Raw genomic sequence first — 27,632 nt, forward strand, 5'->3', positions numbered from 1 at the left:
TAAAAAGTCAAAGTATTGGTGCTGTTTAAAATGAAACTTTCTGACCAGCAAGCAAACTGGGACAATATCTGGTGAAGCAACTAAGACTACACCCAGTAATTGTGTGCTGAAAATATTGAACAATTCAATTCCAATAAGCAGAATAAATCAGTTTCAACACAATTCAAGACAGTTGGTTGTCTATATTAAAATTGCTTGACTTGACCTATTTGAGAAACTGAATGAATAAAACAATAATATTAATAAAAACAAAACAAAATCAAAACAAACAAACAAAAAACACCAAAAGGGAACAATACAAAATCATGTTGAGGATAACCAACTTCCAAACATGATCCAAGCTTAAGGTTTAGTGATTTGACATCATTAAAATCTGTTAAAAAATAGATAAAAGCAAAAATAATGCCCAGAACAGTACTAGATAAGAAAAGCTGCTGCAAAGAAGCCATGTTGTGTGTACAGAAGTGAAGAAATCTTGAAGAACTGGGGTAAGCTGATCAGAAGGATTTAATTCGAGAGGTACATATCTATAATGATACACTTAAACTATTTCAGTCTGCCTAGGCACAGATAAATGTGACCTGTCATTGATTATTTTGATTTCTTTGGATTGTAAGAATTAGACTTAAATACTAGGAGGTCTTACGGCACCAAGCATATGTGATCTGTGCTAATGGTACTTCATCTTTTTTTTTTCTTTTTAGGAATTCAATATGTAAATTATGGGAAAAAAATTGACTTATCTTTGCTGGGCAGTGAAAGGTTAGAATTTCAGGCCGCATTGCAGGCTTGCAGCTCACTACAATTCCAGTCATGAGAAGCAGAATCACCTTATGTCCCTTGATGAAGAGAAAGCGTAGTTAGCAGAGAGGTTGGAGCAGTAGCCACAGTAAAAGATGGACCACGTTCTGATTAGGATGATCTTACTCCAGGAAGTATTTGACTTGTTTCATCTGGGTTAATGGGTGAATAGAGCCTGACCTAGGTGATAGTGGCGGGACCACTGGCAACTAGTCACAGGACTATCTGTAATGTTATGTTTACATCTGCCAGCAAAATAGAGCCAAGTCAGGTTTGGCTAAGAGAGACACAACCTCATGTAATGCAATGCTTTTCATGTCCTTATGGAGGTTAGCTGCAGGGGGCTTAGAATCATGACAAGTTTATCTAGGTGTTCTCTAATTCATGAGAAGAAAATAAACAACACCTGTTCCCAGCTGACTGATTCCTTCCTGATTACCGTGTAGATGAACATGTTGGCTGGGGACAAAGATATGAGGAAACTCCTGGTAGAATGAGAGAAAGCAGATTTACGTATGTGTAAACGTGTGTTTTTTGCTTGTTTAATATTTCAAAGGTAAAAAGCACCTGGACGAAAAAACAATCATCAACAAAAAACATCAAGGCATTTTAGGTTGTCTTTGTGCATAATGATAAATATGCAGATGATTTTTTATTTTTAATCTTCTTGTAGAACACATACACCAAAGAGACAAAAGTTATTAATTACCTTCTTCTAACTCTTCAAGTTACATTATATATTTTTTAGCCATACCTGTTATGGCTAAATACATGTAAACATGGATGCTGCTGAACTTTGGGGCATAGTTGGGTTTGTGGTGATTTACTTATTTTTTATTTTTTTTCCCCTCCTCTTGCTAATACTAGTAGATCTAAATCTCCTCTCCTTGTTTTCTTCTGGGATTTATGCTTCTTCTTGGGGTAGTAACATCTTAAAATCACATCATTAGGCATGGAACACTGGAGGTAAAAATTCTGACCAGTAGTGTTTCGTTTTATTGACGTTGCATGATCTTAAGGATATGGGAGAGGCTCAGTGTGCAGTGTCCACGCTTCTGGATTTCATCATATGTTTGTGTGCTTTGGAGCCTTCAGGCACATCCTGGAAATTCCAGCTGGCAGGACTGTGGGGTTGGGTGGATCTGCCCACAAGGGAAAGAATATAAATCCCAAATTGTCCTAGTTCAGAACCTTCGTGTTGACACCACTGTAGTCTGACGTCATTTCAGAAAGGACAGAGCAGGCTTCCTGCACCTGTCATACTGAAATCAAACAGAGCATCTGAGATATTCAAGCTCTGACCTCTTGAAACCCAAAAGCGACTAGCCCATTGCAAGCATAAAATTCAATCATTTCAACTTTTGCATGCCATTCTGCACCGTGACTGACACTTTCATTTAGATTACTTCCATGATTTTGCATTTTCGGAAGACTGCAATTACTTTTGGGAAGCACTGAGCATACCTCCTTCAGCCCCCTGCATTTGGTGCGCCCTCGCAGGGAGCCCATCTTGGCACCACAGACAGGTCCCCCATGTGCTATGTTACCCCAATTTACACCCGTATCCCAACAACTCTACACCCCCACTGCCTCTCCTCACAATCCCTGGGGTTTTATCGCCCGGACACGGCCGCCTCCATGCCCCAGGAGCCCTGTGAGCCCCCTGACACCGCTCCCCACAACCCCAACCCACCCCAGCCCCAAGACCACCACCCCCCCATTCCCCCCCCCCCCCAGGCCGCCATAACACCTCCCTTCACATCCCGCCCCCCGGGCGCTGCCCGCCAATCACACCCCAGCACCCCCCACCGCCGGCCTATCAGCTCCCGCCGCCCTTCCCGCCCCTCCGCCCTGCCGGCGAATCCCCGCCCCCTTCTCCACAGGCAGCCAATGGCGGGGCGGGCGGCAAGCGCGGCTCCGGCGGGGCGTGTGAGGGGAGCGGCCGCCGCCCTCCCTCGCTCCCTCCCTCCCTCGCCGCTTCCCCGCTTCGCCGCCGGTCTCCTGCGCTCGGCCGGCTCCGGGCCGCCCCTTGTGCAGCCGCTGAGCGGCGGCGGCCCTCAGCAGGTGGGTGGCGGCCGGCTGGGCCGGGGGAGCCTCTCGAAGCGGGGCTGAGCCGCCGGCGTGCCCTCTGAGGTGTTCCCGGTGTGGGTAGCGGGAGGCGGCTGAGGGGCGGTGGGGACGGGGTTGTGGTGAGGGGGACACCGCGGCCCCGTGGGGAGCCGGGGCTGGTCCCCCCTGTTTTGGGCTCCAGAGCCTCCCCCCCAGGCTTTTTATCCCCGGTGGGGTTGCGCGGTGCCAAGTTCTGTGCGCCACCGGGCTGTGCGCTAACCCGGCTGAAAGCTGTGAAACTTACACAGAAATACCGTAGTCACCGTAAAAAGTGCTTTTGAGGTGTAATTCCGCGCGCGTTTTGCTCACGGGGCCCGGGTTTGCCGGGTGGGCGTGCTGAATAGGCTCGTTGCGGAAGGGAGAGGTCAGGTCTAGCAGCAGCTTTTGGTCTCCGTTTGCTCGCCACGTTTTTACGCACCGCGAATGTTTTGTGCCGTGTCTTCAGTTTTCAATGGAAAAATCAGCATTAAGTGTGACTTTGGTTATTTATACTGGCTGTGGTACTGGTGGTGGGGCTGCAGCGTCGGGTGCCTTTTTTGGGGAAGGAAAAAGCGCAAAGTAGGATGGAGAGAAGCGGCCCGTTGCTCCTCTCACCTGGCAATTTATCAGCACTTGAAGGACGATCGTGTTGAAACTCTGCAGTGTAGAGGAAATTACTGTACAGGGGACTACTCATTTCCTTATCACGTGTGTAGGAGTGCAGCAGTGAGACTGGGAAAGATGTTTTGTGCTGGGTTTCTCAATTATATTTTCCTGTCTGCCCTCTTCAGTTTCTGGATCTATGCGCTCGTCTAACGTGGTCGTGTGTCCTCTGTCCAATGTGAATTGTACAGTAAGCACCGGGAATGTGTTCTTGATTCGTCAATACAACTAATCATTACCGAATTGTAATATTGCAGGTGATGTTGTAGGTGAGTGACGCGGCTCTCCGTTGATGCAGAAGTGTAACTACCTGCTCACACAGAAATAAGGCTCTGACAGAGCCGTGACCTGCTGCAAGAAGCAGCTGCGCTGGGAGCTCGGGGTCGTTTTGGGGTGTTACAGCCTCCTTCAGAGCATCCTCCTGCAAGAAAACGCTACTCCTACGTTAAAAAAAAAAAAAACCGTGACATCCAACAGCTGAGGCGTGTGAGCTCTGAGCAAACCCGAACGTGCCCCGAGCTGAGGGCGCTGCTGCTGCCTTTGGGGCAGCCCTCGGCTGCCAGCTCGGGCTCGGCGCCGCGACCTTTCACCCACTTCCCGGCGGCGGTCACGTGGGCGGGGGGGTGTGGTTACGAGGTGGTCCCGCCCCCAGGGGGCGTGGCCAGGGTGCCGGCTGCGGGCGTCCTGCGGCGGGGAGCGGGTCGGGACAAATCGGATCAGGCGGAATCGGATCAAGTCAGCCGCGCGTGGAGCGGCCGGAGGTCTGGTGCGTGCGTGGCAGAGGGGTGTTTGTGTTGGCTGCATGCAGGGGTGGCTGGAACGCTGCATCCCCAGCGTGGTGTGTGACCGGTTCTGGAAAGTCTTGCGTAAAGAGTGACCTAAGTGGAAGCTTTTATTTAAAGAAAATACGCTTTTTTCTTTTTTCTTTTTTTTTTTTTTAATATTCTGAAGATATTGACTTTGCCCTGCACAGTGCTGTATCATAGTCCCAAACTCCAGAAAAACAAGATATATGGCTCAAAAGCGTCCATCTTTTCAGTGTCTGGATTAACTTTATTTTGAATGGTTGGCTTAAATATTAGGAAAATGTTTAGATGTGGCTCTTAAGTATTCCGGACTTACATCCTTACCCAGTAAACGATCATTGAACTACTGTAATAGTAATTCCTTCATTTTGTCCTTGGTCACCTGACATTGTGGTCATGTTTTTGGACTTCGGAGATGCTGGAAGATGGACATCTTGTAGGGCTGCTGAAAGTCCTGCAGTTCTAGAAACATTTGTTACCACAGAGGGGATAAACATAATTCTTTACTGCATGAGCTTAGAAGCTAATTAGTGCAAAGGGAGAAAGAAGAGAGAAAACTACTGTAATTAAATGCCTAAGTGATGTCTTTTATAGCAGTATTTAAAGTAACCAGATCCTAGTGCTTAGGTTTTTGAGGGGGGAGAGAGGTTTCTGCATAGTACAGTAGCTGTTCAGTGGTGTGGGTTTTTTTTTTTTTTTTGGTGTGTGTGCTTATCTCTTACTCAGCAAGATTATTGTGAATTTTGAGAAGGTCAGAAGAGGTGGCTTGCTGGAATGTGTACTGTATAACATATTGCAATGGAGACTAGAATTATGTAAAATATGTAGGAACAGTACAGTATGTCCAAACCTATAATGAAAATGTTGTAAATAATGACAATCGTAAGAGTTTCAGTTTTGATTACAGTTGTGGAGTGTGACTGAGGTTTTTGTTGTGGTTGGTTTTGATGGAGTGTACGTTACAGAACCATGTTGTATAGCAGCATGCTATTCGGGAGGAGGAGAGAGGCCATATGATCCATAAACTGTAGGGATTAGCCTGGTAATTAGCATGTTGTTTCCTATACTTTCTCTTCTTTGCCTGGCTGTTTCCTAGGTGAGAAGCCAGCTTACTATCCGTGATCTTTCTCGTGGAGGTGTCACTGAAAGCAGTCTGTTCTGTGAACATGTCTCCAAGACATCCTGATAGTATCTGGTTTGACTGTAATGGGAGTTTAAAGCCTTTAAGCAAACACTTGCATTTACTTGTCTTAAACTGCAAGATGAAACTAGCCTTGGAGTCAGGCACCCGAGATCACCTCTCTTACTGCAGCTAGCCAGCAACCACTAGTTTCAGCCCCCAGAAATAACCGAGAGGGTAGCAGAGTAGTGGATGAACTTTGTTCATCCCACGGTTCTTTGCCATCTCGGAGCTGTTACATGCAGACAGATCAGTCCAGTTTATTCGTCCAGTGTAGTAAAAACCACTGTTTCAGAGCTGTCGTTTGTGACAATTTTCTCCTTTGGCATCGGTTCTCCCTAAATGGTTCCAGTCTGATCCAGTCCTGAGCCATTGAAAGCTGTGTGTGATTCGAAGTTCAAATTGTTTTTCTTTCTGTTTCAGAGCTACAGTTAACTGTTTGCCATTGCTGTAGCTTAATGGATATTAGCAGCTGACAGCATTGGAATGACTCTGGCTCTGAGCGTGTCCTGACCTCCCAAGAGTCCAGCTGCAGTGAGCCTGTGGGACGGAAGACTTCTGTGTGACAAGCAGGTTTCAAGTCCTTTTTTGAGGCAGACAGAGCTGTTCAGGTATGTTCACATTTCATTCGTTGGTCTGTCTGTTTGTCTGTGGGTGTTTTGTTGTTATCTCATCCTTCCACATATGCCTTTCATTACAGTTTAGCACTTGGGAAGGGGATCAAGAAATTGGGTCAAGATTCCAAAGAAGTTGTCTGCAGAGGGTAGCTAATCTATACCCAGAAGTGATCTTGGAAAATGCTGGACAGGTCACAAGCTGACAGCTTGGTCAGTGGGGCAGTACTGCTGAGGTGTTCTGATTTCAGTCTGCTGTGGGTGAGGTTTGCAGTGTTTCTGTACCTGTAGAAGCACATGTACTCAGGTCTGCTAGGCTTGGATCACAGCATTTGTTCTTTTTTATATGTAAGGAATCCTTTAAAATATTGCAGTGTAAGGGGACCTCAGCCATAAGTGAGGATGAGAGAGATTAGAGCCAATGATTAGCAGTAACAAAAAACAAACAAACAAACAAAAAAACACCACCCTGCAAAACTTTCATAATGGGTGGTGAGGGAAAAGCTCCTTTCTCTTTGATGCTTTGGCTAAGCCACTTCACACGTTGGCCTAGTAGTCTTATTTTGAGAACTTTGAGAGAGCTCATGCATAAATAAATATCACCTTCAGCTTCTAGGAGACTTAAACTGATTTTAGCTTGTTTCAGTCACAACTAACAAGGCATGAGAGGGCCTGTCAGTTTAATTTACAGATTAACATAGCATTCAATCGATTATCATTTAATGCAAATTCTAAAGGGGAGTGATCGTTTGGTTCATTTTATTTCTATAGAGTAGTCATTAGGTTCACCTGAGATGCCCTGTTGAGTGACTTTAATCTTCATGACTGTTTATTGCAAAGGCATGGCTTGGCTTTACTCCGCTCAGATTTCTCTTAATGATTTTGTGTCTGTAGACCTGTTAGTATGCTTAATCACTGTAAGGTAAGTGAGTTGTTGGTAAGACTTGGGCAGGAGTCTCAAGCGTGATTAGTTATTACTGAAAGTTGGTATTCAAGGAAGCTAGTTAGAAATAGAGATTCTTAAGTGAATAACAGTGTTGGTTAATCTTTACAGCAAGTTCAGAAGTCAGCTACTTGCAAAATATCACGTGGCTTATGAATAAGCCCTCTACTCTTTCTAAGCTATTTTGTTACATTTTTGCAGAACTCTAATCTACACTGCAAGAAAGTGGCATTAGCTAGTAGAATATTCAACAAACACATGTCTTTTTGGTCATGATTAAATGTTTCAGCTGTATATTTGATGCTGTTTACTGAAGATAGATCAAAAACTTAATTTCCTTTGGGAGGCGTAGTGACCTTTTTGGAAATTTTAATGCATGTACATTTAGACAACTTTTATCTTTGCATGGATTTCTGTTGAACTGGATGCTTTATGTGTCGTTTTGAAGTTTTTTCAGCTGTGCATCAAAGGAGCACCAGATGCTTGTGAGTAAAAGTGTCTTTGGCATCCTCTGGTTAGCTGCCTGCCCTACCAAAATTCTGCCCTAATGCTAGAGGATAGGTTGTGTCAGGTGGTGGTACGGAGGCACTCACATAAGAGCAGATGTGACTGAGTTACTGCATCGGTGCTGGATACTGCTGTACAGCGTATACTTCAGTGACTAAATCTGCTGTACTTGTAGCAAACTGTGAAAACACCTCACTAAAGTCACATCAGCTTCGTTGTTGAACACAGGCTCTTGATTTGATAGGGCCAGTCACTGTTTTCCTTTCCTCTAGATATATACGTGCAGCATTAAGTTCCAAGGGCTCACTTTTTAGTAGGAGTTTGTATTGTTTCCCACCACTTGTATCAGAAATCTACCTGCTCTAGACTAACTAACTCTCATTCAACAATGTAGTGGTGTTCAAAATGACTACATAAGTGTATAAACCTTGCATACTAACACACTGGTGCTTTTAGCGAGGACAAAGTTAGTGGAATAATGTTTAAAAAAAATCAGGTGAATTGTCTGAAAAGTTCATGTAAAATCTGTGCGAAACGTACTGCAAAATCCAGCTGCTTTTGTTTTCCAAACTAATGCTATTCTTTTGTCAGTTGCAGAAAACTTGTTCCATTTAAACATCTGTTCCCAATTTGACTTCCAAGGTGTGCTGTTCTTTTAAAGCAATTGAATTGTTTATGCATAAGATTTCTTGTTCAGCCCTTATTTTTTTGAAGTAGATCTACTAAAAAAATCAAATTTCAGGAAGAATCTCTGGTAGCTATACAGTTAAAACTCTGTTTTTGAGAAAGTTTTTGTATTTGTGCTCAACGTGAGCAGCACTAATGGTGAACTAGGAGTTTTGTTCTACGTGCAGGCTCCGCTGTAAATGGGATGCTACAGATACTGACTGCTGGAGTTTGGATGCTTTGTGTTGTACTCAGGCCATCCCAAGGGACTTTCTAAACATCATTAAGGGGATAATGAACTTTGCACGACTTGATTGAGAACTTTGTTCTTCTTCTATATTGATGTTTTTTTATTTTCTTCTGAACCCAGCATTGAAATTCTAAACTTTGTCATTCTTTTCATGCCTTTGAAGGCGTTCTTCCAGCTCTCTGTGTATTCTTTCATGAAATGCTATGCCTGGTACATAAATATGTAAAAGGAAGATTAGAGAAGAAAAGCATGGTATTTGTAAGGCACTTTGTGCAATTGCTTCTTTTTTTCTATTCTGCTCTGTGCGTAGTGCTTGTTTTCTTCTCCCTGACTGCAGGACTTGAGATCCTTGAATGCCAAGTGTCCCCTTGCTAAAAAGAATACAGGATTTTTGTGTTATTTTGCTCTTATGCCAACAGTTCCAGAATGGTTGAGGCTGGAAGGGATCTCTGGAGGTCATCTTATCCAACTGCCCCACCACTGAAGCAAGATCACCTAGAACTGGTTGTCCAGGACCATGTCCAGAGATAGCTCTTGAATATCCCCAGGGACAGAGACTCCACAGTCTCTCTGGACAAGTAGCGCTGGGCCCCATCACAGTATAAAATAATTATATAAAAAATAAAAAATAATCCTCATGTTCAGATGGACCCTCCCGTGTTTCAGCGTGTGTCCAGTGCCTCTTGTTCTGGCACGGGGCACCACTGAAAAGAGCCTTACTCTGTCCTCTTTGCACCCTGCCTTTCCGATATTTATACCCTTTGATAAGATCCCTCCTGAGCAAGCCTCTTCTCCATGCTGAACAGCCATAGCTCTTTCAGCCTGTCTTCACAGGAGAGGTGTTCCAAGTCCTCTTAATCGCTCTTCGCTTAATGACTACTCTCTCCAGTAGCTTCATCTCTGGTACTGGGGAGCCTAAAACAGAATTCCAGATGAGGCCTCATTACCTCCCTTGACCTGTTGGCAAGGCTCTTCCTGATGCGTCCCAGAGCTCTGTGAACCTCCTCTGCTGCAAGGGGCCCCTTGCTGGCTCCTTGTGCAACTTGCAGGGTTGATTCCCAGCTGGTCTCCAGCATGTGGTAACGCACAGGGTTGTGATGCAGGACTTTGCACTTCTCTTTGTTGAACTTAATGAGATTTTAACCTGCCCTTTTCTTCAGCCCATCTGAACGGCAACACAACCCCCTGGTCTGTCAGCCACTCCCACTTGTATGTCCATCTGCTGAATGGTGGTTCATGCTTTCTCTTTTTTTATTTCAACCTTATTTAAGAAGTTGGAAAGATACTACTTTTTCTGCCAAACGTCTGGGAGGGTGCCAGTTTGATAAGGCCTTAGAACTTCTGCAGAATGCATATAGGCAAAGACATCCATGATGAATGTTGCCCAGCTACACTTAAAAGGTTAAAGTCTTGCAAAAAATGTCTTTATGTTTGTGTAAGAAGAAATCCTGCTTCTTAATGTAAGTGTAACTGACAGAGGAACATCAATGGCAGAAATCTAAAGAGAAATAAAGAATAATCCAGGAAGAGGATTAGGCACCTCATTTTTTATGATTATCTTGCTTTTAGTATCTGGTATGAAGTGATCAGTTTTGGTCACAATTATTGATTTATATAAAACAAATGCACTCATAGTTTTGACTTTTCAAGGAAGTAGAAAATGCGTATTTATGTATTAATAAGAGCTTAATTGGGAGAGACAATATACTTGATAAATGTCTTTTAAAACACATACAGTGCAGGTGTTTTAGTGTTTTAACCCAGGGCTCTGATTCATTAAGTCTGTCCTTAGACTTGGCATTCAGGGATCTATCCTAAATCACCAAAATAATGTTAACAAATGAAGATGCAAATGGGATTTTTTTTGGATGACCATTTCTTCTAAAAGCTGTGGCAAGCTCATTTCCTGAAGGAAGTTCAAATTGTTTTTCTTCCTTAGAAGAGATGTGTGCCTCTGTGTGAGATTATAAAGGTTTCCAGGTTCTTCTGAATCCAGTAGCATATTTTAACTCTTAGCACAGGGATATATAATGCTGCAAGTCTGCCCACCACCAATGAGCAACAGTTTGGATGTCAAAGATGTCTATTTGGGAACTGTGGTAGTGTTAAACCTAGTGCAGGGTGGTATGTGGCAGCATTCTCAGCAGTCACTGTTCTTCAAGAAAAGAGTCAACCATTGGTTGCCAAAGTAGAATCGTTGGAGGGATTTGAACTGGGATTTGAACTGAGTTTGATTCCTGACAGATGTATGCACCATATATAAAAGCTAACGTACAAGGAGATGTCAAAATACTACAAAGAGAGCTTCAAACTAAATTATTAAGATTGCTTGAAGTGGGAGTCACAGAATCCTTTCACCCAAATTTTAGCTGTTCAGGGCTGTATGAATAAGATTTCTCTTAGTTTTTACCCTGCACTTGTTAATTTGCTTCCTTTGCAGGAGAAGGATCTGTGGATGTGAAAACTGCATTTAAATAATGTCTCTTCCTGGTGACTGTTTGGACTATATCTAAGGAGAAATGGCTGGATTTTTCCCTATTCCAAGAGGAGTAGGAATTAGAGAAAATGTATTGTATGAGCTAAGCAGTGTATGGGAAGCAAGGGGCTCGGATGAGCTCTGAGATAAGGGGCAATATGGATATCCCTTTAAAGGGAGAGGAATTGCTTTTTGTGATGGGGAGGTGCTGGCTTTCCTTAGTTGTTTTTTTAACACTCTCATTTTATCCATGCAAAGCCTATGAAATCTGCAGAAACATGTAAAAAGGTTCATACTCAATAGCATTTCCAAAAGTAACTCTTTCAGGAATTAATAACTTGTTTCATTCAATGTACACTAATATATTTAACTAGTTTGTATGATGGCCTGGTGCTTTTTAAGATACACATGAAAATTCTTTCACTGTCTTTTTAGACATTGCGTTTTGTATTGTATCTCTCAGAGAGACTTTACCAACCCGAAGTGACTTCTTGCATGTCTGACTAAATGGAAGTTTCCTGGACATGGGATCTCTTGGAGCTTCAGAGTTCCCAGAGCTGAGACCAACATCTCCTTGGAAGTAGGAACATGTAGGCCCTAATATAAAGCTGACTGTTTGGTGTTTGCACCCTGAAATCATTAGGACTGTGGGCATGAGAAGCTAAAAAGTTAAACCTTGGTCTTTGGAGTGACAATGTCCTGAAATTGCAGAAACAGCACAGTGAGGAGGCTTTATGTGTAGTAGACAAACCAACATAGTTTTTCCATTTTACCATTTTCAGACCGTTAGGTCTATCAGGGCTTGAGCCTCACGGCATGCTATGTGTTTTCTTGACTAAAAATCCAACTTCCAACCTAGCAGTATTTTGTTTATAACAATGGAAAAAAAATTGTGGTAAGTTTTGATTGGCTCAAGCTGAGGTATGAGAAGGGAGGAAGAGAAGCATTTGCAGCTGTTACAGCATGTTCGAATTGAACTAAAACCAGAAAAGAGCAGGGAACAGACAGTTTTTCTCCTTCAATAAAATAAAATCAAACCAAGTTAGGGGGCAAATGTGTCTTTAAGATATGTTAACTCTATAAAGGAACGCTCAAAATATGAGAATAACTGTTTAAATTTACTTGTAGAAATTGTGTTCATCTTTCTCTTTTTTGCCTTTAAGTAAGACTTGGCCAAGCTTCTAAGGCCGTAAGCTCTTCGTTATGGCTCACTGCTGGGAATGAGGTTAATTAGCATATGCTGTACAGAAATATTTTGCTGACCAAAACGCCTGAAGTTAAAAGAAGTTATTGTTTCAGTCTTAGCTAGACGATTGATGTGGGCTCTGCCTTACCAGCAGTGGTAAGTGAAGTCTAAAATCTCGCGCATGCTCTTCCAGCCTGTGCTCTTTCACCTACTTTGTGAGCAAGCACGTGATGGCAGAGGAATGCAAAGGAGGGGAAGTGTACAGCAGCTTATGATTGAATTGGCCTTTAAGAACTAAAAGAAGTGTTCAAAGAAAGGCACTCCAGGAAGTCTCTTTGGTACTTCGCCATCATAATTCAGAACAAACAAAGTAGTCTTAAAGACTTATTTTCCTTCGGAAAAGGAAAAGGATATGAAAAGAAACAAGCCGTTTGATGGCTTCGTATCCTTCAGGGTCAAGTAATACAGTCCTATAACTAAACCTGCCTTTGTTTTCAGGGCTTGTTTAATTGATTCAGGATTAGTTCTTGCTGGATTAATATTCTTTCACTCGTGCTTCATTTGGTAATAAGGAATCTTTTCCCTATTGAAGCTTATTTAATGATCATGCTAAATTTAATGTCGTTAATATATCAGGTTGACTGTTTCTGATGAGTGCTATTTATAAACTTTTTCTACATTGGACAATAGAAATGCATGCACTTCAGAGGGAGGGTTTCCTGAAATCCTTTCTCTTCAGAAACCGGGAGGAGGATTCCCAGGCTGAGAAGCCATAGGGGACTTGAAGGGTAACAGAAACTAGTTCATCTGTTACTTGTACGTTCTGGGATGCCAGTGTCTTATTCTATGTGTGATCTGGAGAGCCAGGTGGCTCTTTTGAGATGAGTCTGGGAGCCTGATTCTCCCAATAGGGATATGGTGTGTGTGTCTGTCTTTGTTTTTAACCCTGGTCTTAATAGTAGTGCCAGACTTACGATGAATTCTTTGATTGCTCTCTCCTTTTTCGAGCCCTGTTGTGTCCAGGGTGTGCCGTGTATTACTGTTGCCTGTCTGTTTAATCGCTCACACAATTTTTGGTCTCAGTGTAGAGCTGATGCACAGTTCACATGAATGAATACCCAGCTGACTGACTTCCTGATGCTTGCCAACAGCACAGCCCCTGTAAATGGGCGGTTGTTAGTGACTGAGTCATGAAGTGCTACAGATTGCAATTGTTGCTACGGCATACAGGACCTGAGACTTAAAGGTCCTGAGACTCATGTTACAAGCTGATTTGGTTTCTTTGTTGTCTTAATGAAGCACTGTACAAGCATAGATCAAACTGTGTTCTATCTGTACGCCATCGTGAGCTTTAACTACTCTTCTGGAAGCCAAAAGTCTGATTCACCAGGATTTTGAGCCTCTAACACTTGAGCAGTGACTGATGGGTTTGGGAGATCTCTGAATTACCATCATGATCAGAGATCATCTGAATTACCATATTCAAATCTCTGAATAGCAGAGTAAAACTGCTGTAGGAGCAGTTGTATTGCAGAGGCATATCATTAGAGGCTGGCTGAGGGACAGGTACTTTACATATATTGCAGTCACTACTTGTTGGTCAACTACCTTATTAGATATTGGGAAACAGCACTTACCTTGTTCTTCTCTGCCTAGTGCTCCTTCTTTTTCTATATTGTGTATTTATTTCCTAGGCCTGCTATTAATGTAGCATTCTCTTATAATCCTTACCATACATAGACCTTTTTACACCTCCTGTCCTCCAGATGATTTTCACATTATAGGATATTTCCAGCAAAGAGGAGGTGCATTATAACATAATAGACTGCTTTTGAAGTGCCCAGCTAAACTGCACTGGTTAGCTCTGGCATGCTGTTTTACAAGGGATGAAGGTCAAGCAGAATTTAAGTTTTACTAAGAAGTCTAAGCTTCAGATTTGTGGAAGAAATGTAAATTTCAGCCTTTAGGATTCAAAAGGTATGAAGCAGTTGTACTTTTCTGCTTAAAGACAAATGCCAGTGCTACTTTAGAGCACTTTGTGTTGATTACGTTGTATTTTGTACCAGTAAAATGTGAAGTTAAAACCTGCCCTTGAATCCTGACCTACAAATGGGAAGATGGATTCCTTAACCTCCTTGCTGTACTTCTAAGAGGATGTTGGTTTTAAATTTATGCACAGAATTTCTGGTAAGCTAATAAATCCGTGTGTACAACAGGCTTTGGAATCACAATAGTCTCCTCAGGAATATGTGGACTAAACAACTTCAATGTTATTCATAGAGCCTGCCTAGAAAAATCTGTATTTTGTAGACCATCTATGATTGTAGATGCTCAAACATTACTGTGAAGTGATGACAAGTAGGGGTAACTTCCAGGGTATCTCCGTGGAAATGCTGCTTATGGAAAGAAAGAAGCTATGAAGATAAGTTGATAAAGAAGAACTTAAAGTTCAATTCAAATTGACAGTATCCTCAGAGTTAAGACATGCATGTGTGAACTGCATCTCAGTCGCATTTCTATTCTAACTACTGGTGGTTTTTATTTTAGCCTGGTATGCCTGCCCATTATGATGGTCTTTTTTCTGTACTTACGTTATTTTTGATTTTGTTATATTTGCATAATTAGTTCAATTAAATTTCCTCTTTACTTAATTTCAGATTTATTCATGTGAAGGTTGCTTTCCTGATAGTTGTGATTTTTTTTTTTCCCTGCTTGGCTTTAATTTTTGCATTTATTTGCTGGTGAGAACTGGGGCTGTGATGTCATATTGTTTTGACCACTCAGCTTGAAAGTAAGGGAAGGAGACTAGTTCAGAAGAAGGCATGGCCCAAAGCCACTTTGTTTTGCTAGCTGAGTTGAAGACTTTAAATACCTTTTGTTTCTAAAATGTTGGAAGAAAAAAAAGATCCTTTATCATAGCAGAATGAGGTGCTACTTACCTGCGATAGACTTCTTCTAAATATTATATCTTTAAATTTTTGCTCTGTGCTGGGGATTTGTATATTGTGTGTATGCACAATATTCATCTTACTGCAGTCCTGCCAAAAGGCTGAAATTACATGAGAGTGTTTTGTCTCCATTTTCAGCAGCTGTGGTTAGGAGTAGTACCTTAATTAACATACCGGAGGCTCAGACTGAAGTGCAAGCATAGCCTGTGAAGAAGAGGGAAGTGCCATGTGTAAATTTGTCATGCTTTGAAATGTTTTCCAAAATGACTGTGGAGAAGATTTCTTGACAGAAATGGGATAGTTCCTAGTACCTTTGAACAAAGAGTCTAATTTTTTAAAACTTTTTTTGACAGAACTCTCTTCAAAAATGGCGGAAGCCCATCAAGCAGTAGCATTTCAATTTACGGTAACTCCAGAAGGGATCGACCTGCGGATGAGCCATGAGGCACTCAAACAAATTTATCTGTCTGGTGTCCATTCATGGAAGAAAAAGTTCATCAGATTCAAGGTACTTCAAATTAGCCAAGCCTACTAAATGTGAAGGTTATTTAGTGTTTCATAGATTTATTGAAGTTTTGTTAAAGCACAACTTAATTTTTATGCATCTGTGGCAAATAAAGTTCCTTATTGTGAATGACTTGTGTGGATTTCAGTTAACAAGGGATAGTAAGGAAGGTAGCACTGGCTGATGCTGTGCTAAAATGACAGTGTCAAGACTGAAAGGACACATCTTTTTGATCTATTCTATGGAAAGCAAGACGAAGTAGGTGTAGAAATCAATAATAGCTTTAATTTACTTATCTTCATAATAGGTGATGTAATTATGTAATCTTTTAGCACAGGTCAAAAATATAATTGTGACTTTAAAAGTTATGTCACTTAAAAAGGTTAAATATATATATATACACTCTTGATTTATATATTCTTCACCAAAATTAAATCTTTCAAATTACATAAAATGTTTGGTATTTGGTATATAAATTACCTGAACATCTATCTTGAGTTAGTTATACTAAGTAGTAATGTTTCTGATCTGTATTATGGATATAAATGAAACTGATAGTTCATACAGATTTCTATGAATTTATTTGTTCATGGGATCCTAAATGGTATCTATTTTATTAGTAAAAAGCTAGGTAAACTACAGGTTTATTTCAGCATCTTTTTAACATTCAAAGACTTACATATTTTAAAGTAGTCTTAATAAAGATTTCATAAAGCTTTGAGAAGGGCTGCTTCAATGACAGAAATTTTCCAGTTTTCAGTGTATTGTTTAGTAGAATATTTTTTGCCATTTATTCATTTAGAGGGGCCTGATCCAGAGCTAAGTAAGAATTATTGAAGTGCCATTTGTTCTAAGGAAGTTTGCTGATTTCAGTATTTTTAGTAAGACTTGGAGCACTGTCCGTATCATCTGCAAAGAAACTTTAAGTTCCTTTAATTATTGGTATTGTTGTGTCAAACTTAACTAAAATCTGTTCCTTACTCATGAGTTAAGCACGTGTAAGAAAATGCTGGATAATCTTAACTTCTTGTTTTAAACTAAATGACTTAAATGTGTTGATTTTTGTTTCTTTCCATGGTAATATGAAGTCAACCACTTTGGTATGAAAAAATTATGTGAAGGCTTTTCTTTCCAGAATGGAATTATCACTGGTGTTTATCCTGCTAGCCCATCTAGCTGGCTTATTGTAGTTGTGGGTGTGATGTCAACAATGTATGCCAAAATTGATCCTTCTTTAGGAATAATAGCTAAAATCAACCGAACCCTTGATACAACGTAAGTAGTCTGAAAACTTACTGTTCTCTAAACCAAATCAGTTTGACGGGATTTAGATTAAGAGTAGTTATACATAACTTCGTAAGTTTTTGAATAGTATGTTTGTGATAGAGTAAGCATAAATCTTAAAGCATAAGGGTATGAAACATGTAGGTTGTTGTACCAGTATTACTGCATTGTTTTATGAGTGTTTGGGAAGCACAGTTAGTAACTTCTGTTGCCTTTGTTCTTTGTGTATGAGAGGATGTTTGTAAAGGAGTTTAATGAAAAGGGGCAAACAGGCTTCTGGAATGTCTGCCTGTAGTACCATGGGACTTAGGTTTGCAATATTAAGTTCTCTTTAAAACTTAAACTGCTATTAACTGACAGATACTGCCTGTTTTCTTTAAATAGTGGCTATATGTCAAACCAAACACAGAACATCGTCAGTGGAATACTTTTTGGTACAGGGCTTTGGGTTGCCCTTATTGTCACAATGCGGTACTCTCTCAAAATGCTGCTTTCCTACCATGGTTGGATGTTTGCTGAACATGGCAAACTTTCTGCAGGCACCAAGTTTTGGATGGTAAGGATATATTGTCTTTCTATTTTATCTTAGTGTGCATCTGATTTTTTTCAAGGCCCTAAGATGTATAACTTTTAGGGTTTTTTTCGTTCTTGTTTCTGTATCCTAAGACAGGAGGCTGTTTAAATATTTCTAATTACTATCATCTTTTTGATGCTATAATTAAACTGTTCAGTATGGCCTTGTAGAAGGAAGAGTAAACACTTTAAGAATAACTTCTAAATTTGCCAACATCTTGGGACTCTGTGACTCAAATACCTACTTCTCGTGGTACGTGGCACCAAAAAATCTTTCTTCCCCACAAAGTGCTACCCTAATTCTTTGTTGAAGTTGAAATGCTGGTGTTCCTAGTCATCCATTCCGAACTTAATCCCACATTTGAAGAAAGTAACATTGAATGTCCCTTCAATCAATTTTAGTGGTATGACTCCAAAAAGAGTAGGAGGAAAAACATGAGCTAGGTAGCTCGTCACGCAATTTACACATGAGATTTGAGTGATTTGGCTCCTTGATAATTGAGGTGCTTTGGAAAAGGATCTAAGAGGCCGTCATCTCCCTGAAAGTCAGTGATAGGTGTCAAGTGAGGGAATGTACGTATAGGTGCTCCAAAAATGGAGTGACTTTTGTTACTCAGACTTAGTCGTTTTAACTCTCTTTCCAATATTAATGTAGAAATAATTCAAGTGCTCTACTAAGATAAAATCAGCCTATCTAGCCTCAAAAATTAAATTACGTGTAACAACATGTAATGATTTATTATGGAAGGTAATCAACAACACGTATCCAGAATATACATTAAAATAAAATTTCATTTGTAACAGATGGATATTAGATTTCTAGTCACTAGCTTCTCCTGGAAGCACTGTCAAGAGCCTCATGACTCGAATTTGTACAGTACAGGCTCTGAATGGTAAGGCTTTCTGTCAGTTGCTTGAAGCTCCTGCTGTCTGGGTTTTCAGCATGTCTTACCAAACAGATGTGTTAAAGCTGTTAATCGTAGCTTATAACGCCAGCCTTCAATAGTGTGAACTGTAATGCTACTTACCATGCTCTGTTGTGTATTATATTTATATACTTCTGTATATTATAGGTTGCATATATTTTTTTTCTATTTTCTTGTGTATTATATATGCTTTAGAAACAGGTCACTGTATAAATATATGCCCAACAGTGTGTCATCTCTCTTTAATACGAATCTTTATTTTAATTCCTTACTTCTTCTTTAGCTAGTTCCAGCGAAAGAGAAGGCTGGTTTCCTTAGTAAAAGTACCAACTACTTTAGCTTTCTAGATCTTTATCATCCAGGAGAGGTTTCTATGTGTATGTGTGAGTTTTTTGTTTGTTTTTTTTCAGCTGCTTTTCATGCTCATTAACAGCATGAAAATAATAGCGTGAGTATATTGTTCTCTGTTCAAATAGTCATGCAGATAGAAAACTTGAGCTGTGATTCAGTCACTGTATAAATTGATTTGCAGGCTGGATGAAAATTCCAGCATCTAAATAAATCAAATTTTCTGATCAGCATGAGGGGAAATTCCAAGTATTAGTTGCAGTTTAAAAATAATAAAAAAAAAAAAAGACAAATATTCTTAGAACAGATGCAACATGTGCAAGAATGAGATTGTTTGCTGTATCTGGATATGAAAGCGGAGAAGTAATCAAGGATGCGTGTCTGTCAGCTCACTTTAATGGTCTCAAACTGTTAAATTCTCAATGAGTTTAAGAGAAATAGTGTGAAATGTTTGCTGTCTGTCAGTTGAGCAGGTACTCTCTTTCTGTCTGAAGAAAGTGTCAGCCTTGCCTGAGTTCTAGAATAAAATTGTCTTCACGTATGGAAAGTAGATTTTCCTGTGAAAAGCTGAGTTTTTTTCTCACCCAGCTTTAAATTTGTCTCGTCATGAAGCACGTTCAGATTTCATTGGGCTGATCACTGTGGCACATCTAACAGATCTGTTTGTTGCAGGGAGGTCTTTTTTGTTGCTAACACTGAAACTCTTAATGGCTGTGCTGCCTGAAACAACCTCCTGTAGCTGTGCTGACCAAGGAAATTGAGAGGAAAGTGGATATTTTAATAAGTAGCTTTGTCAGTTGTTTGTAATTTGGGTAGAGAGGCCAAGTTCTTGCAATTAAACAGTGAAAGGAAATCCTCAGTTTTCTTCTGTCTTCAGACTATTGGACCATTTAGTATATTGAACTGTGTGCAATATGGTATGTAATCTGTTAGGCCCAGATTGGATTTCACAATAAAGGCTCCACTGGATCATTGGTTTAATGCTTGATTTTACTTTCATGCTGAAATGGGTTGATGGTTTCAATATCTTTCTGTGTACAGTCTAGAAGCTGCATGGTCTAGACTTTAAGCCTAGTGCATGTCACAGCTCAGAGGCAGTCACGGATAGAAATGCTGCTTCTGTCTTCAGTCTCATGGAAAAATAGGGACTGCTCTAAAATCTGAAGCTGAAATGGTAACACTTGGCTTTTGGTTGTTTTGTTTGGTTGTTTTTTTGATAACAGAAGGACTGAGTATAACACTGGCATGCTGACACAACTTGATGTGTTCAAATTGTGCAGTAGACTACCTGGGACAGTCTCATGCTTAAAGAAACTCCCTGTAAATCTATAATATCGATACTGAGCTCTAACTGTGGAAAATATAAAATCATGATTCCAAAGCATTACTATTATTTTTAATGATGGCTGTAGTTATCTAAGATCCTTAGCTGAATGAGAGGCTTGATAATGAATCCTGTTTTAAAGTACAATGTAGGGTGGTTTTTTGCACTGCATATTATAAAAGTGAAATATCAACAGGTACACTCACTTCTTTAGTCTTCACAGAGGAAATGTTTGAAGAAACAAAAGCACTAAGTAACTGTCTCTGTTTTTCTTTGAGATCAAGGCATGCCACACAAGAACAACAATATTGCTTAACAACTAAAAGATTGTGCGGGAAGACAGGAAGACTCCATGACACAATTTCTTCAACTGACATAATATTTTAACCTTTAGGAAGTTAGTTTCTGTCAGTGTCTTTTTAACTTCGTGAAACAATGATAAAGATGGTAGTTTGCTAAATGTATCACTTACTGATGAAAGGAACTCAGAGCTATGTTATTCCTTATTACTCTTGTCATTTTCCTTTGTGGAACCTAATAATTTGGGGTGTGTATTTTGGTTTTGTTTTTTCTTCAGACACTTGTAAAGCTCTTCTCAGGACGTAAGCCCATGCTATACAGTTTCCAGACATCTTTACCACGATTGCCGGTTCCAGCTGTTAAAGACACAGTCAATAGGGTATGTTGAACTTAATTCACTTTCCTTAGTAAGATTTAATCTGTATTTAGATGCCATTGTGATTTTGGTTGTCTTTTTTGTTTTGGTTTTTTTTTGCTATGTCTTATAAAATCACTGCATGGTAGCATTAATGTTGTCTAATGGATTAAAACTTCTCCATAGAAATTAAAACAAGGCCTATGACAAACCACTAAAACCAACGACAGTTTGAAGCTGGCTTGCTTCATGTTGGATGATATGATATCTATTGATGTAACACTGTCCAGTGAAGTGTGACTTCCAGGGCTTCTGATACATCTTGGTTTTGTTACATTCCCTAACACACATACAAATGTGTTTTATGAAACAAAAATCTTGCAGCAAAGTGTGTAAGTAGGGCAGTATGTCATAGAAGCTGAAGATTTGATTTTCTTAGTTTTGAGACAAAAAAACCTCTCTGCATCATGCTAAAAAAGCAGTATCATAATTTTTAAGGAACAAAAACAATTCCAAATGTTTCCAACTTACTTTGAAAAAGGAAAAAAGAAATGAGTTAAAGCTTATATACTGATTTCTTTAATACAATAAATACTTTATTTGAAATATGTTCTGCTCTTGAGGGGAGAATGTATGTCTCAGAAAAGTGACCTTTTTCACTTGTAATTTGCTGACAAATGTGTGGAAAAGATCTTTTATACTTCACAGTCAAACATTTAGAAGAGAGTATACTCTTACTGTAACAACATAACATTTGAAGCCTTATGTATTCAGTCTGAATACCCTGTCTACTGTTCAGATGTTTTGTGTAGAAACTATGAGAAGCTACATGTCGGTGACTACACTGATGCTGATTCTTTTCCTGTATTCTAGTATCTGGAATCAGTCCGGCCACTTATGAATGATGAAGAGTTCAAAAGAATGGAAGGTCTTGCCAAAGACTTTGCATTTAATTTGGGACCAAGGCTTCAGTGGTATTTGAAGCTAAAATCCTGGTGGGCCACAAACTATGTAAGTAGATAAACAGGAGACTTAACTATTCAACTGACCTTATTTTATTTGTTCTTTGTTGCATTTTTGGCTTAACATTTAAAAGAAATTGAAGTTGAAGAAAGCAACTGAAATTGACTAATATTTGTGTAAAGTGGAGACCACTTTACAGAAATGATTTGATCTGGGATTTAGTAAACAGTGTCGCAAATGAAACTTGAAAGAGTGGATCTTCATTTCTATGTTTATTCTTCTGGAGTTGGTAATTTAGCTATAATGATTGCTTTTAAGCTGTTCGTTACCTTGTTAAGATTTATAATTCAACACTGTGTGGCTGACCAGGTAGAAGAGGGATTTAGGACAATTTTTTTTATACAGAGGAGGTAAAGAATCATAACACATGTTTTTGTTTTCTTACCAAAAAAAAAAAAATCCAGACTCCAATACCACAGTGAGAACTGTGTAATATAATTCCTTCCTGAGGTATTATCTAAAATCTAGCTGTACAAGTTAGCCTGAGGTAAACTATGATGTTCTACAGTTACCCTGGCATACTTCACATTCAGGAGATCTGTTGCGTTTTAAGCATTAAGAAGATGATGACTTCTTCAGAAGCTTGTGGTCAGAGAGCTATAGCTGAATTTAATTTTTTCACCCTTTGTTGTTGTTTTCCCCTAAATATTAACAGAATTTCGTGGAGGATTTTGGTCCGTTTGCTTGTTTCTAAGTAGAAGGGCAAGCTAACAGTTTCCATGCTGCTTCTGCTTGGAGTGTTGTGGAGTCATTAACATAAACACAGACTATGGAAATGATGAGGTCTTACTCATTTTCTTGTTCTTCATGCTGCAGGTTAGTGACTGGTGGGAAGAATATATCTACCTTAGAGGACGTGGACCAATTATGGTTAATAGTAACTATTTTGCAATGGTAGGTAAATGTTGTGAACATCTTATTTGTCACAGAAGCACTGTAAAATTTCTGCCAGTGTTTTTTTTCATTTCTTCTGTTTTGGAACTCCATTATGTGGTGATTTTCTTTCTTGAGTATAACCTGAAACTAATATCTTAAGTACAGTGCTATTTCATAATAAATTTAGCACATCTGTCATTTAAGCAGACTCATGCAGTAATGAGTTGTTATCCAGTTCTGTACTTATTGCAACAAGCAATCTTTAAAATCTCAATGTAAAACTTCATTGGTAACACAGCTGCATGTTCTTATTTACAATTTTACTTCCTGTACAGACATTTGCAAAAGACCCTGATATTAAAAACAAAATTAGGAAATACAGCAATCTTGAATTTAAATTTTTAATAGTCGTATTTGGGATGATTAATAGCAGTCATGTAGGTTTTCAGACTGATGCTGTTTAAGGAGATTTTGACTACTGAAGAAATTTAAGTTTGAAGTCATCAAGTCACTGCACTAGCATACTTCATTATATTTTAAAGCCTTTTCTTTACTGACCAGAATAAACTGTAAGAAAAAAATGAATGAGAAGTACTGAGTATTTTTTTTCCCAGTGTAGTATGGTGATAATTAACTTAAGATTCTTATGTGTTCTACAGGACTACCTTTATTTATCACCCACAACCCTACAGGCAGCTAGAGCTGGTAATGTTATCCATGCCATCTTGCTCTACCGGAAAAAACTGGACAGACAAGAAATCAAGCCAGTATGTATATAAGTTTAAATGGCTTTTGATCTCTTCCAGCACAGCCTATAAGAAGTTGATCAGTTTTTTTGGAACAGGAAAGGAGAGGAATGTCTTATGCCAGAACAATAAGTAAGATGCAGCTAGATCTGTGATCTCAAAACATATTGGTTATCACCTGAATTGCATGTGGGCAGAAAGTGCCAGCTGTCAAAAATGCAGGCTTCTGTCATGCCAACTAACTTAAGTATTTGAAACTGATGTACCTATTTGCCCAAAAGAAAATAGGATCTTCCACTTCTGTATGTTAAGTATACCACCTCACAAATTATTGGTATGTACCAAGCACGTAATGGTACTTCCAAGCCACTGAAGTCTGAAAATCTCCTAGGAAAACATTTCTGTATTTCCTGCTAATACTGGCTTTAAGGATGAGTTTTAAGTGGAGTAGCATTTGAAATAAGTTGTATGCTACATTGAATGCCATACTGCTTGCTGTATTTTCATGTTTTTTTGGATTTCTGCTGATAATTATCTAGCTTAGTAAATTTGCCAAATATAAAGAATGTATTTACTTGATTTATCAAGGTGGGAAATAAAAATCTGCAGTGTGTAGCTGAATTTATTCGTTTCTTAACCTGATGCAACAATGATGCTAGAGAAACTTAAAAAAAAAAAAAATCTCTGAAAAGAAATGTAGCAACACTTGATTTACACTAGATATGTACCTCATACCATTCTGACTCTGCACACGCTGTCAGTGCAAGGGGTGGACCCTGAGGCTAAGAGTGAGCCAGTGGTAGCCTAAGTGTAGATGACACGAAAATCCTATGGAGAGTTGTGCTGACTTCTAGGCAGCAGAGATAGGCAAGATGAATCCCATTCTGAATTTCTATTCTGCTCTGTGACTGTGTTGTAGTGAACAAATATTTTTAAAGCAATTAAGGAGTTCTGTTGAAGATCATAGCAGGGGCGTAATTGTATGCAACTGCATGTCTGAGAAATTGGAACTTTTTAAACCTCCTTCTGGCTGTATAGGAACAAAAGAAGTGAAGAGGTAATGCTTGATGCACGTGCATCTTTTGCATCCAGACTGACCATAGAGAGATCCTTGTATTTCTGTTGCTAACTGGCTTTCGTTATGCCCCCTGAAGGGAGGGCTTTGATAAGGTGAGGGGGCATGTGGAAATGCAGGTGCTGGAATCTCAATGAAACTTTCCACATTTAGTTGAGGTCAAGATGAGGAACACGAAAAATAGATGCATTATAAATCTTATCGTTCTACAGCCTTTCTTTAACCAGACCGTGTTTTTCTTTCCTTTTTAATATGCTAACTGTATACAAATTACAATTTAATGTGTATTTGTGGTGCAGATTCTTCTGATGGGATCAACTGTTCCACTCTGTTCAGCTCAGTGGGAGCGGATGTTTAACACGTCCCGTATTCCAGGAGTGGAATCAGGTAAGCAGGACCATCCAAGGAGAAAAAACATCATCATGGAATTTAGTTTGGGGAGAATTTTCTGCTAAAATCTTATTTTCCCATGTAAGGATCTGAAAGACTGGACACCAATAGTGTTATTTCTCAAGAAGTAAGGAATTTCCATAAAGTGTATAGATGTTTTTTCTTTCAGAGTAATTTTGAAACTTCAGTGGTTTTTTGTCTCTTCTTTAAAAGCTGACGTCAAGAAATTGTCTGCCCCATGTTTTTAATTTGTACATAACCTTTACTTTTCTCCATTCTGCTCTTTCAGGTTCCTTTTGATATCTCTGTTTTTCTTTGTGAAAGTTGTGTTCTTTTATCTAAGTTATTTTAAAGTCTCCCATATTTTTTCTTCTTTCCTTTGTTTATTATTCACAATAACATTCTAATGCGTTCTTTTCAATATGAGCAACAGTATTGTTTACATGGTTTAGAGGCAGTCTTAGTCCTGTCAGTTTTTTTCAATGCCAGTATTATCTTGACACTTTGTATGCACTGTAAGATACCAGGTAAGTGAAATCACCTATAATAAAGAGATTGTCCAAAACTTTCTCTGTTATGCATTAAGAAAATGTATGCGGTGGTGGTGGTGAGCTCCTGCCCTACCCTAACCCTAACAATGGTCTGATTATCCTAAGTGATGAGTAACTAAATTTTCACATCTTAGTTTTGAATAGAGGGAGGCACCTGTTGAATTACGACAAGGTCATTTTCACCTCAGTCTGCTTCTGCAACTTCTACTTACTGAGGGACACTACAAATATGTTTGTGATCACCACAAGCAATTATGTTAGCTCAGCCCCAAAAACATTTGTATCTGCAAGTGATGGTTCATGTGTACATTCTCATTGCAGGTCTATACATGCTCTCATTACAGACAACAGAAGTTGAATACATCTTGAGGGAATGCAGATATGTGCATTCATTAATACTGTCTATAGATTAAAAAAAAAAAGCAGTGTTTGTCACATTTCACTTTCGGTCCTCTCTCATTTTAGGCCCTCTCATTTTCACTTTAGGTCCTCTGCCTGTTGAAGTTAGTCATGTAACTCTGGGGTAACTCCAGGTCCTCATTTTTTATTTTTATTTTAAAATGCCTTTCATGACGTGATGAATCTGCATGTTAGAGTTTGATTGCTGTTTCCAAGTGATAGTGGTGCTCTTTAATAGTATCATAGGCTCACAGAAACACGAAAATACTTTTCATCAATGGATGGAGCATACCTGTCTAAACTTTATTAAGTGTTCTATACTTTATTAAGGGTTCTATACTTTTGAGTGCTCTGAGCACTCTTTCCTGGTGCAACATTTCTCAAATTTCTCAGAATCGTGACTTAGGCTTTCCTTCTTTACCATCTCATTAACTGGTCTCCTCAGATGTATAAGAATGTAAACAGTTCTTTGGAGTAGTGAAAGAACTGAATGAACAGTTTTCATCAAAGGAGGACTTTTTCTGGCTGCTTACAAACCTTCTCTTGAGGTTTGACACAGTGCCTTCATGGCATAAGTTTAGGCCTATCCCAATTGGATTTCTATTTATAATTAAAGTGGGGACAAATTGTGGCCTAGGTTTCTGCTTCACTGACTACTGTAACGTGACACTTCATGACTATAGAGGTAGTATTCCATCTGCATGTGCCAGGGTAAGCATGAAAAAAAGCTTATGGACATGGAAGTACCTTCTGCCGGACTTACCCAGTATGTTCTCTTGCTGACTGCTTCATCAGGCTTCACTGGTACTGCTTACTTTTCGGATACAGAAATGCAGATGTAGTTGCTTTAGTTGTCTCCACCATGGAACTGTTACATGATTACCAAATCTGGGTATTTGACTGTTTCGTGCAGCAATCTTTGTGTACTAAAATCCTGAATAAACGTGTGGGAGTGGTACTGTTTATTCCACATGTTATTTATTACTTTGTTAAAATAAGCAAGCTGTGGCTAACTGGTAATACATACAGTAGGTGTTTGATGTTATATAGTGTGTTATTGGTATTTTGAGCCTTCAGCTTTCTTTTCACGTAAGCGATTACAATTCTAGATACTCTCCAGCATGTGAAAGACAGCAAGCACATTGTTGTGTACCATAAGGGGCGTTACTTCAAAGTGTGGCTGTACCATGATGGTAGACTGTTGAAACCTCGAGAAATTGAACAGCAGATGCAAAGAATTCTTGATGATGATTCAGAGCCTCAGGCTGGTGAAGAAAAACTAGCAGCTCTTACTGCAGGAGATAGGTATGGCTATTATCATTTTTTTAAAAATTAACATATTAAGAAGTATATTGCTGACTGCTGTAATAGCTGTACAGTCCTTTGTAATGACAGGGAGTTAAAAGTAACTTTGCAGTGTCGGTGCTGTATACAGGCTCCTTATACTTAGCTGGAGAGCTGGGGAACTCTAATTGTTTGCTGTAAGAATAGTAATTTGAAGTTTTACAGTATTAAGCAGTTGAACTAAAGCTTAAATCTGCTCTGGGGCTTGCTGGCATCTTAAAGAATATCCTAAAATTTAAGATAGAGGATGTAAATTCAGTAACTGCTATTCTATATTAATGACTTGCACCTACAAAATAAAGCAGGATATACTTGGTTCTAGGTGCAAGATCACTTATTTGTTCAGTTATTAAATGTAGATGATCTATGCTATACATTTTGGGTGCAGCAGACATGTTGAACTTCTGAAGAGTAAGCTTTGCATGTGTGATGATATCATAGGATGGTTTGGGTTGGAAAGGGCTTTACAAGTTCATCAAGTTCCA

At 39.5% G+C, this 27,632-nt stretch overlaps 1 protein-coding gene across 4 annotated transcripts in view; it reads left to right on the top strand.

The window, feature by feature from the left end:
- Positions 1 to 2,707: 2,707 nt before the first annotated feature.
- LOC106044877 (carnitine O-palmitoyltransferase 1, liver isoform) overlaps positions 2,708 to 27,632 on the top strand; it is a 57,548-nt gene continuing 32,623 nt past the window's right edge. For 2 of the 4 annotated variants that reach the window (XM_048058718.2, XM_048058716.2), the window contains exons 1-11: positions 2,708 to 2,865; positions 5,962 to 6,149; positions 15,482 to 15,636; positions 16,769 to 16,908; positions 17,302 to 17,473; positions 20,666 to 20,767; positions 21,617 to 21,754; positions 22,583 to 22,660; positions 23,302 to 23,409; positions 24,763 to 24,850; positions 26,913 to 27,108. In XM_048058718.2, coding sequence (XP_047914675.2) covers positions 15,496 to 15,636; positions 16,769 to 16,908; positions 17,302 to 17,473; positions 20,666 to 20,767; positions 21,617 to 21,754; positions 22,583 to 22,660; positions 23,302 to 23,409; positions 24,763 to 24,850; positions 26,913 to 27,108 — 1,163 coding nt within the window. In that variant the 5' untranslated portion in view covers positions 2,708 to 2,865; positions 5,962 to 6,149; positions 15,482 to 15,495. Of the gene's footprint in view, positions 2,866 to 4,179; positions 4,319 to 5,961; positions 6,150 to 15,481; positions 15,637 to 16,768; positions 16,909 to 17,301; positions 17,474 to 20,665; positions 20,768 to 21,616; positions 21,755 to 22,582; positions 22,661 to 23,301; positions 23,410 to 24,762; positions 24,851 to 26,912; positions 27,109 to 27,632 lie in introns of those variants that run through there. The other 2 variants (XM_013195073.3, XM_013195075.3) reach the window with 2 other exon arrangements.

Source organism: Anser cygnoides, chromosome 5 (assembly GCF_040182565.1).
Source record: "Anser cygnoides isolate HZ-2024a breed goose chromosome 5, Taihu_goose_T2T_genome, whole genome shotgun sequence".
Classification (NCBI taxonomy): Eukaryota; Metazoa; Chordata; class Aves; order Anseriformes; family Anatidae; genus Anser; species Anser cygnoides.